This window comes from Chrysochloris asiatica, unplaced genomic scaffold, assembly GCF_000296735.1.
Source record: "Chrysochloris asiatica unplaced genomic scaffold, ChrAsi1.0 scaffold00135, whole genome shotgun sequence".
NCBI classification, from domain to species: Eukaryota; Metazoa; Chordata; class Mammalia; order Afrosoricida; family Chrysochloridae; genus Chrysochloris; species Chrysochloris asiatica.
In genome coordinates, this window is record NW_006408653.1 from 5,332,539 (window position 1) to 5,345,680 (window position 13,142).

General features: G+C 41.9%; 1 protein-coding gene across 1 annotated transcript in view; it reads left to right on the forward strand.

The window, feature by feature from the left end:
* The window catches only part of KLHL6 (kelch-like family member 6), a 79,995-nt gene that overhangs the window by 46,497 nt on the left and 20,356 nt on the right, over positions 1 to 13,142 (forward strand). Inside the window, exon 3 of the mRNA XM_006869811.1 lies at positions 12,080 to 12,529. Coding sequence (XP_006869873.1) covers positions 12,080 to 12,529 — 450 coding nt within the window. The remainder of the gene's footprint in view (positions 1 to 12,079; positions 12,530 to 13,142) is intronic.

A 13,142-nucleotide genomic window follows, 5' to 3' on the forward strand; every position in this document is an offset into this window, starting at 1 on the left:
TTTTGAAGCCTCCGTATATATTTTAGAGATTGTTATAGGTAAATACATGTAGGTTTGCACTGTTGTTTTCAATGGCTACATATTATTATTGGGGTCTCTTTAGAGATGATCCATGTCTAGTTATCTGTGATTGTCTCTTATAAAGAAGAATAATAGAGTAGAAAGAATATGGGCTTTTGAGTGAGGCTAACCTGGGTTTAAATCCTAGTTCAGTCACTTATTTGCTGTGTGACTGGTGGTGGTTATGTGCTATGGAGTCAGTTCTGACTCATAATGACACTGTATAGGTTTTCTGAGGCTATAAATCTTTATGGGAGCAGAAAGCCTCATCTTTCTCCCAAGGAACAGCTAGTAGTTTCAAACTGCTGACCTTGAAGTTAACAGCCCAACTCATAACCACTACTCTACAGACAAGCTACTTAGATTGAGCCTCAGTATTCTCATCTCTAAAGTGTGTATGTAATAAGTACCTTGCAATAAGAATTACTATGAGGATTAAATGAGGTGACATTTGTAAAGTATCTGATATATAAAAGATAGTTAATAAGAATTTCTTCCCATAGTTTACCTGCTAATTTTTACTTTGCTTTACATAGTTTGTGCTTGGGATAAACTGGACTGACATTGAACTGTGAGAATATTTTTCTAACTCTCCCTGAATCTTTGTTTTCTTCTGGATTAGATTATATATGATTTTTATCAACTTCATATAGTACATGATGAGTGCAATACACTGAAAAGATGTTGCTTTAACTGATCAGAGTTACAGATGGAGGAAAGAATGCCAGAGTTGGGATTCCTCTTGTTTCAAAACATCCATGGTGGCAGATGCCACCTTGTAGGACTGAAACCAACAGGAGTCAGATCCTGGTGTCCCTCACCCCACCCAGCAGCAAGAGTTTCTTAATCTTTACACCATTGATGTGACTCAGCTACTTTCTTAGCCTCTGCTTCTCTTTTTAAGGTTTAAGTCTCTTCCTGTTACCCACTGATTGCTTCTCTCCCCAAATTTCCCAGTCGAGAGAGAGAGAATTCACTGTCCCTGTCTGAGTAGGAGCTTTTCATGCTGGACAATTTCATGGGTTCCTGGACAGCTTAGAGATTTGCCTACCCTTTGGTGAGGGCCCCTTGGTGTAATCAGCTATGGCATGGAGTGGGACCATTTTTTCCAGGAGGAAACTTGGGATGTTGCAAGTAATGTGACTGAGTTGTCCACTAGATGAACTTTACAGGGACCTGGCTATAATTTATTAGCCAATTATGAAAGAAACACACTTTTCCCAAGTAGATTTTAGAAACATAAAGGTAAGCGAAATCCCTAAGAGGAAAGGCCCAAAGGACCACTTCATACGTAAGGCAGGGTCCTTTGAAATGAATATCATCCAGCTTGGGCTCCAGAAGATTAAAGAAGGAACCCCCATCACCTCATCTTAACTTGATCTTCAAGTACCTGAGTTCTAGATAATCAAGGCAGCTAGAAATTACAATCCTAGGAACTAGTATGATTTTCAAAGTTGGCCATTTGTTTGTCTGGAGAACTTTGTTGAGTTACTGTCATTGTTTTTATTAAAAACTCACTGAAAACTCCATAGAGTTTTAGTCTGACACACATGGGGACTCCATGAGTCAGAGTCCACTAGATGACAACTGGTGATGGTGAATACAACCTTTGTTTCTGTTGTTGTTAAGTGACAATGAGTCGGTTCTGACTCACAGCGAACATTTATAGCCTTTCCAAGAAGCAACTGCTAAGTTTGAACTCTAGCCTTGTGGTTCAAACCAATTCTCAATCCAGTGCTTATTCTACAGTGCAACACCAGGACTCTAAATACAACCATGGAGCTCTGGTAGTGTAGTGGTTACAAGTTGGGCTGTCAACCTCAAAGTCAGCTGTTCGAAACCACCAGTGGTTCTGCGGGAGAAAGATGAGGCATTCTGTTCCCGTAAAGATTTATAGCATTGGAAACCCTGTGCAGGGTCACTATGAGTCGGAACCGACTCCACGGTACTTAACAACAACAACAACCACCAAAGTTGTCTTCTCCTAGGATAACTACTACTCCAACATTTATCACTATGGATTAATTTTGCCTGTTTTTGAGCTTCATATTGTTCTTTTTTATGGATGCGAAAGCTGGACAGTGAATAAGGAAGATCGTAGGAGAATTGATGCCTTTGAGTTGTGGTGTTGGAGGAGAATACTGAAAGTGCCATGGACTGCCAAAAGACCCAATAGATCTGTTTTGTTAAAAGTACAATCAGAGTGCTCCTTGGAGGCCAAGATGGCTAAGGTTCGTCTCTCTTACTTTGGACACATTGTCTGGAGAGAACAGTCGCTGGAAAAGGATGTCATGCTGGGTAAGGTGGAGGGTCAGAGAAAAAGAGGAAGACCCCCAACAAGATGGATCAGCCAGATGGCAACATTGATGGTGTCAAGTGTGGCAGCGGTAGTGAGGCTGGCCCAGGATCGGACATTGTTTCGTTCTGCTGTGCATGGGGTTGCTATGAGTCGGTTCCAACTCAATGGCACCTGACAAGAACAACAATTGTTCTTTTTGAGTTCTACTTAGTATTGTTGTTAAGTTTTGTCAAGTAGAGGATCTAAATCTTAGGCTACAAAGTCAACTGGAAGAACAAATGTGGCTCAGCCTATTTTTCTACCATTAAATTTAACCTCTATTCTGAGCTCCCGATTCTACCAGTGGTGTAAATCAGGGTCAATGAAAAATCATATCAGTAAAGCTTTATCATTTCAAGACCAGGGTTGCTTACACAGCTCCAAGGGGTGTTTATACAGTGCTAGGGCATTTTACTGATGAAAATCAAAGAGCACAGCCTTCGGTTTGGATTACATCTCAATGTAAAAAACAACAAAAATCCTCACCCTGGACCAATAAGCAACATTCTTATCAACGGAGAAAATATTGAAGTTGTCAAGGACTTCATTCTTCTTGGATCAACTATCAACACTCATGGAAGCAGCAGTAAAGAAATCAAACGATTGCATTAGGCAAACCTGCTGCACAAGACCTTTTTAAAGTGTTGAAGAGTAAAGCTGTCAGCTTGAGGACTAAGTTGCGCCTGACCCAAGCCATGGTATTTTCAATAATGCATGCAAAAGCTGGACAGTGAATAAGGAAGACCATAGAAGAATTGATGCTTTTGAGTTATGGTGTTGGAGGAGAATATTGAAAGTGCCATGGGCTGCCAAAAGAACCAATAAATCTGTTTTGGAAGAAGTGCAGCCAGAGTGCTTCTTGGAGGCCAGATGGCCAAACTTCGTCTCTCATACTTTGGACATATTGTCAGGAGAGACTAGTCACTGGTGAAGGATATTATGTTTGGTAAGGTAGAGTGTCTGAGAAAAAGAGGAAGACCCCCAACGAGATGGATTGGCCAAGTGGCAGCATCGATGGGCTCAAGTGTGGCAACAGTAGAAAGGCTGGCTCAGGATCGGGCAGTGTTTCGTTCTTCTGTGCATAAGGTTGCTATGAGTTGGTACCAACTTGATGGCACCTAACAACTACAACAGGGCATTGTAGGAAAAAACATCTGGCTTAGGGTCATCACAGGCATCAGGATCTGCATTCCTATCAGTCTCTCTGGTCACCAACCCCTTCCCCACTGGCATCACCTGAAAGCTTACAAGCCCACAAGGCATCAGTCTTTATGGGTCACTCTTCTTTCTCTTTGTCCTATTTACAAGGCCTCTTCAGAGCTGTTGTGTGCTCAGTGACTTCCTTTGCTCTCCTGTACCACTTTGTGGCTATAGAGATTGTGGAGTGACTGCTTCAGGCTCCCTTTATCTAGAACCAACATTTCCTCTGCTGCTGCTGCTATACTGGACAGCTGTTTGTTGTTGTTTTTCTTTAAATTTCATTTTGGTAATGAAAGCATACACTGTTTTGATCTATCCCCCATTACTTCAGAATTATGGCCTGGGTTGGGAGATAGAGACCCACTTCATCATCTCAAAAGACCCTGCTTCTTCCTCAATTGATATCTTTCTCCTATCTCTCCCCGAGAATGTTAGACCTCCAGATTAGGAAAAGCTAACTTTCACATTATTATTCGTTCTCCCATATCTACTATTAAAACCTTAGGGTCAGGAGTGTGATGCTACAGGATAAGCACTGGACTGGGAATCACAAAGTTGGCGGTTGAAGCCCGTCAGCCACTCCACAAGAGAAAGATGAGTCTTTCTGCTCCTTCAAAGATTTACAATCTCAGAAACTCTATACTGGGCTGCTATGAATTGAAACCGGCTCCATGGCACTTCACAACAATTAACAGTCCTTAGAATTCTGGCTTTTGAAGTTCAAAGGTCCAATCAGATTATTACCAGTAGTTGATGTTTTTCTCCAAACAATTTTACTAGTATGGGTTCTGAAAGTCTATCTAGAAATGTAAAAGTCAAGACTTGTTCTCTTTTGTCCATTGTAGCATCTCTTTCCTGAATAAGTAAACTTGGACTCCTCTAGCTGCTGTCTAAAGCTTGTGGAATACAGAAAGTGGGGTGTTGAGTTTGGGCTGTGATTAAAATCCACCTTGCTACCAAATTCTGACTTTCACTGCTACTTAACCCCACAATAGACTGAACACCAATTGTGTGCAAAGTACCCTGTGAGGAACTATCAGAGGAATACATGTGAAAAATGTAAATATAGGCCACTCTTATGTAGCAATTTATCATATTCTTCCCCCTATATGATCCCATTTGATGATGACAGCATCACTGTGGGTGAGCAGACCAGCTCACACCGTCACATGAGCCTGTGAAATGAGCTTTATTACTGTCACCATTTTCCAGGTGAGGTAACAGTAACCCAGAGAAGTCCAGCTAAAAAGTGGTGGAGCCATGATCCAGAACTTCCAACTCCATACTCCTATCTCCATCCACCCTCCTCGAAATAAGCCTCTAAAATACGGATGGGTGCTCAAGAAGCTTCCAATCTAGTGAACAATCCAAGTAGACCCCCAAGGTAGAAGGTAGGAGGAGAGAAGAGGAAGGGACCAGTTTTGACACTGATGGAGGTGACATTGAGTGATCTCAAAGAATGGGCAGGATGCCAACAAGTGGCAGTAGGGTTCAGGGAAAGCATAGCAGGCAGAGAGGAACTATAAGCAAAAACTTAAGGTTTCAGCTTTCTCTACCATCCTCTTCACGCATGCAGCTCTCTCATTCATGGCCCTGCTTCTAAGGATTTCTGCTTGGGTTCCTACTTTTCTGTCGTGTGTTTCCTATTATCCCTTCTTTAACACACATATACACATTGTATGCATCATCTAGATCATACACTTAATCTTTCCATTTAATCTTCACAATAATGCCCTTTCCTGAGTTTGGTCACTACATCTCAGCTATCTCACATATCCCTTGAATTTTAGTGTGGTCCACACATACTCCCTATTGTACACTGATGGCTTGTTGGGATTCCCATGATCTCCTCCAGAGACTCGGGAGCAGTCAGTTGCCACATCCTTTGGGCAATATCCTTATCCTTTCTCTTATCACTGTACTTCTCAGGTCAGTCCACACAGATAGAAGTCTCAGCGCCCAGAACCAGTCTGGCCTTCATGAGTAGGTCTTTTATAGATTTTAGCTCCTTCTTTTCTGTCCAGTCATTATGACTTCCAGGACCCAGCAGAGATCTCAGCCAAGCTTAGAAAAAGGATGGAAAGTTTGGAGGAAACAGAAGACATCCCGGGTGAGTGGGAGGCATATTATCATGGAGTTGGAGGGAGGTGCCTCACCTAGGAAGGAGGGAGAGAGGTAAGGATGGACAATTAGGATCAGAGGTCATTTACAATTGATCCAAATTATAAATGGTCCATGTAATTGCGGATTCAGACCAAAGAAGGACTTCAGTTATCCTAGAGTGAATGTTAAGGCACCTCTGGGGAGACCTGTGACTACACTGGGGAGTCTCTTTGGACTTAGGTTTTGGAGACCATGAAAGGAAAGTCTAGGGTGGGGGTGGGGCAGTAGAGCTGGGAGAGCAGGAGAAGTGTTCTCTTTGAGGCATAAACTTCTCATGGGAACTGCAGTCATGTCTCAAGTGGTTTCTTTGATTATATTTTTAGTCTCCCTGTTCAAGAGTCAGGTGCCTGGCCATAACCTTCTGTTCACACGTGCCCCCAAACAGGAAGTTGTCTGTCTTTTGCCATTATCTGTTATCAATCAACATTAATGAACAAGTTCATGTGCCACTGAGGCAGGTTGAGATGGAAGAGTTACCCTAAAGTCTTAAATAATGTTGAATACAAATATGCAAAAAAAAAAAAAAAATTTTTTTTTTTAAAGAAATGAACTTCTTATTCCCATGACTGCTCTGCATATCAGTAGATTCCCAGCTATTGGTTAGGACCATGTGGTCCTGTCCTACACCCCTCACACTAAAAAATGTTATTGAAGCAGATTTTAAGGGGAAACTCATCCAGCCTTATCCTCACAAGGCCTCTTCAGATACTCTTGTTGTTTTGTTAGCTCTGAAGTACAACAAGTTGCAAAGGCAGAGTGATACTGCGTGAGAAGCTAAATAGCAGACACCTGGAGTATTAGCTCTGTTACCTACTAACTAGGACCTTGGGCAACACACTCAACCTCTTCTGTTTTGCAAATGGCCATACCAATACTCATCTCTTGTATTTGATGAAAATGGGAAAAGAGTCTTACACAGACAGATCTTGGTACATGCTAGGTATCTGATAAAAATATTCCTTTCTTCTGGCTCTATTTTGTTTTGCTAGACTTTGTGGTAGATGATGCTGGAAATAAAACACAATCTGACTAGACCCTGCCCTTGAGATGCTTGTCTCAGCTGACCATAGTCCAAGGCAGAAATGTAATCCAATGTCACACGAGAGGCAAGTGAGTTGCAAGGGGAGTATAGAGAAGGGAGAGATGGATTAGCTATCTGGGAATTGGAAAAGACAAAGCAAAAGTGGTTTTTGACAAAGAACCTTATGTGTATGTAGGATTTATCCACTTCCTTTATCTTCCTTTTTATAAGCACTGGACTGGTAACCACAAGGTCAGCAGTTCAAACCCACCAGCCACTCCTTGGAAACCCTACATAAGGTCACTATGAGTCAGAACTGACTCAATGGCACTTAACAACAAGAGTCAAGGAAGGCTTCAAGCACAGGCTGCTCAGAAATCTGATTCTTTCCCTCTGCTTATCTCAGCCTGGCTCTTCCTCTTGTGTCCTCAGGTGGATGAATTCCAGGGTGTCAACTCACAGTGTCTGCTACAAACTCTATTCTCACAAACATACATGTACAAACAAGCATTTGTGCGCAATTGTAGGAGTTCATAGACTCTCTGGAGCTCATCCAAGAGATCTTGAGTCAAGATTTAATAACTGAATAAAGACAATAGTCCTTTGTAGAAAAAGTGATGGCATGGTAGTCATTTTGTCTTCTTTGAGGTAAACTAAAAGGGGACTTCTCAAATAAAAATGGGGTGAGCTATCCTGTGTCCTTCCTAAAAAAATAGGCTCTGGAGCCAAACTTGCATGAGTGAGAGGACCAGCATGTTATGAGTAAGAAAGGCCTTCCCAGCTGAAGAAATGGTATGAGCACAAAAAGGCTCAACAGGGAAGCTTAGGGAGTCTTTGGAGGAGTTAAGTAGACAGATCTGATTGTGGCTGGGGTTCTAGTGATGAGTTAGAACTGGATGGTAGGCAGTCTTAAGGAATAAGAATAGAGCTGACTTCAGATTGAGACAGTGGAATCACTGAGCTTTGTTACATGGTATTTATCAAGGTTGTCATTTGATACCACTTAGGTGTATTTTATTAATGCCTATCTCTCCCACTAGGCTATCAGTTCCAATGAGCAAAGGCACTGTTCTTTTTTCTGTTCATCTCTGTACCCCCAGCACTAGTTGAGGGTCTTCCATAGATGCTCAACACTTTTGGTAAGTAAATAGGTGAATGGATGAAACATTTCTAAGTAGAGAGAAGCATGTTTCAAACAAATGTGAGCTTTAGCGTTCTATCTGATGCACTTCCATGGTTTCCTTCTTCACTTATCTAAAGTCATCAAACAGGGAAAGGTACTGGCAACTGTTGGTCAATCTTTCCTGTAACTTGGAAGAGTAGAAAAACATGCTTTTTTTTTTTGAGTTATAAGACTGATTTAAGTCCATTAGCTATGAGCCTTTGAGGAGACTATTTCACCTCTCTAAATCTGTCTTCTTCATTGATAAAACAGGAATGATTATAAATATCTAGTGTTGTGGTGATGGCGGTTATGTGTCATGAAGTCGGTTCTGACTCATAGAGACCCTGTATAGGGTTTCTGAGGCTCTAAATCTTTACAAAAGCAGGAAGCCTCATCCTTCTGAGGAGTAGCTGGTAGACTTGAACTACTGACCTTGTGGCTAGCAGCCCAACTCATAACCCACTAGGCTACCAATACTCCAAAATTAAAAGAAAGAATTAATTTTTTCCTACCCCCACCCCGGTTTTTAAAAAGCATTTTCATGTTCAGCATAGAAAACTTGGTTTGTACAGCAAAGTCTAAAAGACCAAATTTGTAACTTTTGATAAAACCACAGTTGAGATAGCCACTATTAACATTTTGATACATTACCTTCTATTACTCAAACATAACAATCATGAGGATGGCGCAGGACTGGGCAGTGTTTAGTTCTGTTGTACATCAGTTTGCTATGAATTGGAACCAATTTGATGGAGTCCTGGTGTGGTGCTATAGGAGAAGCACTCAACCACAAGGTCGGTGGTTCAAACTCACCAGCCACTGCTCGGAAACTCGATAAAGGATCACTGAGTCGGAACTGACTCCATAGCCCTTAACAACAACAACTAATGCATTAAAAACTTTATTTATTTTAAATGAGTAATTCCTATACATGGTACACAATTTAGGAAATTCAAAAAGAAAACTTCTTGTTGTTAAGTGCTGTCAAGTCGGTTTTGACTCACAGCGACCCTGTGAAGGATTTCCAAGGAGCAGCTGGTGAGTTTGAACCACTGACCTTGTGGTTCAAATCAACCTTGTAGTCCACTGCTTTATCCCACAGTGCCACACCAGGACTCCAAAAAGGTAACTGGTGGTGATGGTAGTGTGCTGTGTAGTTAGTTCCAACTCATAGTGACCCTAAATAGGGCTTCTCAACCTGTATGGGGCTTCCAAGACTGTAAATCTTTATGAGCAGAAAGCTTTATCTTTCTCCTGTGGAACGACTGATAGTTTCAAATTGCTGATCTTGAGGTTATCAGCCCGATTTCTAACCACTGTGCTACCAGAGCTCCTTAAAAAGGTAACTAGTGAAAAGTAATTCTCCCTCTACCTGACCAGTTCCTTTCTCATGGGTAATTGCTGCTGCTAGGTTCTTAAGTGGCTTCACAGAGATAGACTAAGTATTTTGAGATATCTGTTTCGTTTTCATATAACCTTTCCCTCAAACACATTGGGGTGCGTGTTGTTGTGTCCATTTGAGTTGAGTTTCGTCTCAGCTCTCAAGAATATCTTTGTGGGCAGGATCAGATTGGGTACTGGTGACAGGTTTTGAGGGCTCGACAAGTCTTGGTCTTGGTTACATATTTTTACTCTTTGAACTGGCAATCTGGAAACAACTGCACAGGTGTTAGAATTCTCAGTTTAAACTGTCTTCACAGTTGCTCATGTGAGAAGCAGATCTGCAGGCGGTTGGACCCACCAGACATGGCAGCAAGAGGCAGAACTTTCTCTAACATCCGTTGACTCAGTTTTCTAAACTGACCGTTGGAATGTGTGGTCTGACTTGGGAAGTTAATATTTTTGCAAAGGGACTGATCCAAAAATTCAGGAATGTGTGCCCTCTAGTATGCTCTGGAGTGAAGACGAGAGCCCAAGACATCTTTAAGAGTACTTTAAGAGCAGTTCTGTCTTCCTCCCATCCCAACCTTCAGGCCTCACAGCCCCAGCCTCCAGCTCCTGTCCCAAGGCCTCTCCACTGCATGTCTGTCCCAGCCTTCAGATCTGTCCTTCCACCAGGTCCTGCCCCCTCAGCCCCACTTTGCCCCCTTTCATTAATTAATAAACCCAAGGCCACTGAGAACTTGGCCTTATGTGACACCCAGAAGACAAGGAGGGGAGACAGGAGGCTTGAATCACTCATAGCTAAGCTTCAGAGAAAAACAACTACCAACGAACAGATACATTTGAGACATTATGACACTAGCTTATCTGTAAAATGGGCATTAAATAATATAATTAGTCAGTGCCTTGAAAGCTGTTGTTACAAAAAGGATGCTAATTTAAAAGCAGGATATAAAAACTAATAAATAATTTTAGAAATTAATTTTTAATTACAAAAGTGATGCTTACTGTGTTGATAATTGCTAAACTATGATGAAAGTAATTAATATGACTGAATTGTGATATAAATGTAATAAAATATGTCAAAATGGCAATTTTTTATTTTATATATGGAGTCCTGGTGTGGCACTGTAGGATAAGCACAGGACCACAAGGTCAGTTTGAACCAAAAGGTCAGTGGTTCAAATCCACTAGCTGCTTCTTGGAACCCTATACAGGGTCACTGTGAGTCGAAACCACCTCAATGGCACTCAGCAACAACAACATATATATTTACTATAATTTTATTTTTAAAAAGCAGTACTTACTCATTTTAGAGGATCTAAAATTATATAAATAAATAAACTTGAGGAAAAAATTCCACATAATCATATTAGAGTGTGGTGCATTATATAATTTATGCAGAATCTTTTCTGCCCATTCTGTGGGGCTTGTGTCTGTGAGAAAAGTATCGTTCCCTTGTCAACAAAAGCTGCCATGTAGGGAGGAAAATGTGGAACAAAACTTTGCAATAGGTTGAAATGTCTTTTAAGTGTCTTTTAATCTTTACGTTTGTTCTTCTTCTCACTTGCTTTTTACTTCCTCAAGCTCACCAGCTGCTCCTCGGAAACCCTACACAGGGTTTGCTATGAGTTGGAATTGATTCTACGGCACTTAACAACAACAACAAAATGTATTAAAGAAATGAATCAATTATAATTAGAGGTCCCACAGTCTGGATTTTGTTTAGTATATCCACCTAGTGTCATTTAACATGTTGCTCTTTCCTGTACATTGGTGTTGTTAAGTGCTGTTCAGGCGGTTCCGACTCATAGCGATCCTGTATAGGGTTTCTGAGGAGCAGCTGGTAGGTTTGAACCACCAACTTTGTGATTCGCAGTCCCGTACTTATTCTACAGTGTCACACCAGGAATATTCTTCCCTCTGTATTTCCTGAAAATTCCTAATGACATCTAGAGGCTTGGTTAGATTCAGTGAACAGATTTTAAAACTTAATACATTATAGCCATTTTCTATATAATTTAATGTTCTTGTACAATGTATTTTTCCTGGAAGAAGGATGCGGCTTTCTGCTCCTGTGAAGATTTAAAGCCTCGGAAACCCTATACAGGATCACTATGATAAGGAATCGACTTGTTGACACTTAGCAAAAGCAACAGTATATTTTAAATGGTTCTATAGCTGTTACTTTGGACATACTGTCAGGAGGGACCAGTCGCTGGAGAAGGATATCATGTTTGGTAAGGTGGAGGGTCAGAGAAAAAGAGGAAGACCCCCCAACGAGATGGATTGGCCAAGTGGCAGCATCGATGGACTCAAGCATGGCAACAGTAGTGAGGTTGGCCCAGGATCCGGCAGTGTTTCGTTCTGCTGTGCATAAGGTCGCTATGACTCAGTACAGACTCGATGGCACCTAACAATAGCTGTCTGGAGTCCTGGTGTGGGTTAATGTGCCAGACTGAAAAACTGTTTGAACTGCAAGGTTGGTGGTTCAAGCTCACCACTGGCTCCTCGGAAACCCTCTACAGGGTTGCTATGGGTTGGAACCGACTCGACAGCACTTAACAACAATTAACAACATAGCTGTTAACATATGGGTGTATTATATTTAGATTGGCCCCTATTTTGGGGTATTGTGTTTTTGTCTAATTTTTTGCTGCTATGCACAACTTTCTAATAAACACCTTTGGACTAACCATTGTGGACTAGCTATTTTCTGGCCTAACCTGCCTCCCTTTTGTTCTGTTAGTTCCTGCGGATGGTGGATGCCTGTGCCAGCTTCCTCACAGAAGCCTTGAACCCAGAAAACTGTGTTGGGATACTGAGGCTGGCAGACACACATTCCTTGGATGCTTTAAAGAAGCAGGTGCAGAGTTACATTGTCCAAAACTTTGTGCAGATTCTGAACTCAGAGGAATTCCTTGAGCTTCCTGTGGACACTCTGTACCACATCTTGAAGAGTGATGACCTTTATGTGACCGAGGAGGCTCAGGTGTTCGAGACTGTGATGAGCTGGGTCCGGCACAAACCCTCAGAACGGCTCTGTTTGCTCCCTTATGTCCTGGAGAACGTGCGGTTACCACTTCTAGACCCGTGGTACTTTGTGGAGACAGTTGAAGCTGACCCTCTCATCAGGAAGTGTCCAGAGGTCTTCCCGCTGCTCCAGGAAGCCAGGATGTACCACCTTTCTGGCAATGAGGTGAGTTAAAAAATGAGAGGTGCTACATTAAACCAGGGAAGTAAAGTAGTGAACCCATGCATTTCAGAGTGGGTGCGAACTCAGTTTGTGAGGCTGATTCACAAATCCACTCACTATTCATAGTTTGATTCAGGCAGTTCTGGAAGCCCTGGATTCCTGATCTGTAAAATGGGAACCACATTGCATTTTCAGACAATTAATTGAGATAATTAGGTGATATACAAAAATTCCCCAGCACAATGCCGGCCACATCCTTCCTTCTCTCTCTGTGTAAGAGCAGATGCGGGGAGGGGTGACGTGCATACAAATAAGAATGTGCCCTTTCTACTCACCATCCCACTGGCAGGGGTGCTTCCCAGTTTGACTACTCTGGGGCAGATTTGAGTCTCTTGGATCTCTTCTGACTTGTTTTGGACTCTCATTATTTTCTTCCTGAATTTCTGAAAGTTCTTCAAAATTCATCTCCCTATCTCTAGTCTGGCTTGCTCCAATCACCAGTTGGATGATGTTGAGTCCTGGTGTGGCATTGTGGGTTAATGTGCTAGACTGCAACGTCGGTTTGAACCACAAGGTCAGTGGTTCAAGCTCACCAGCCGCTCCTTGAAAACCCTAT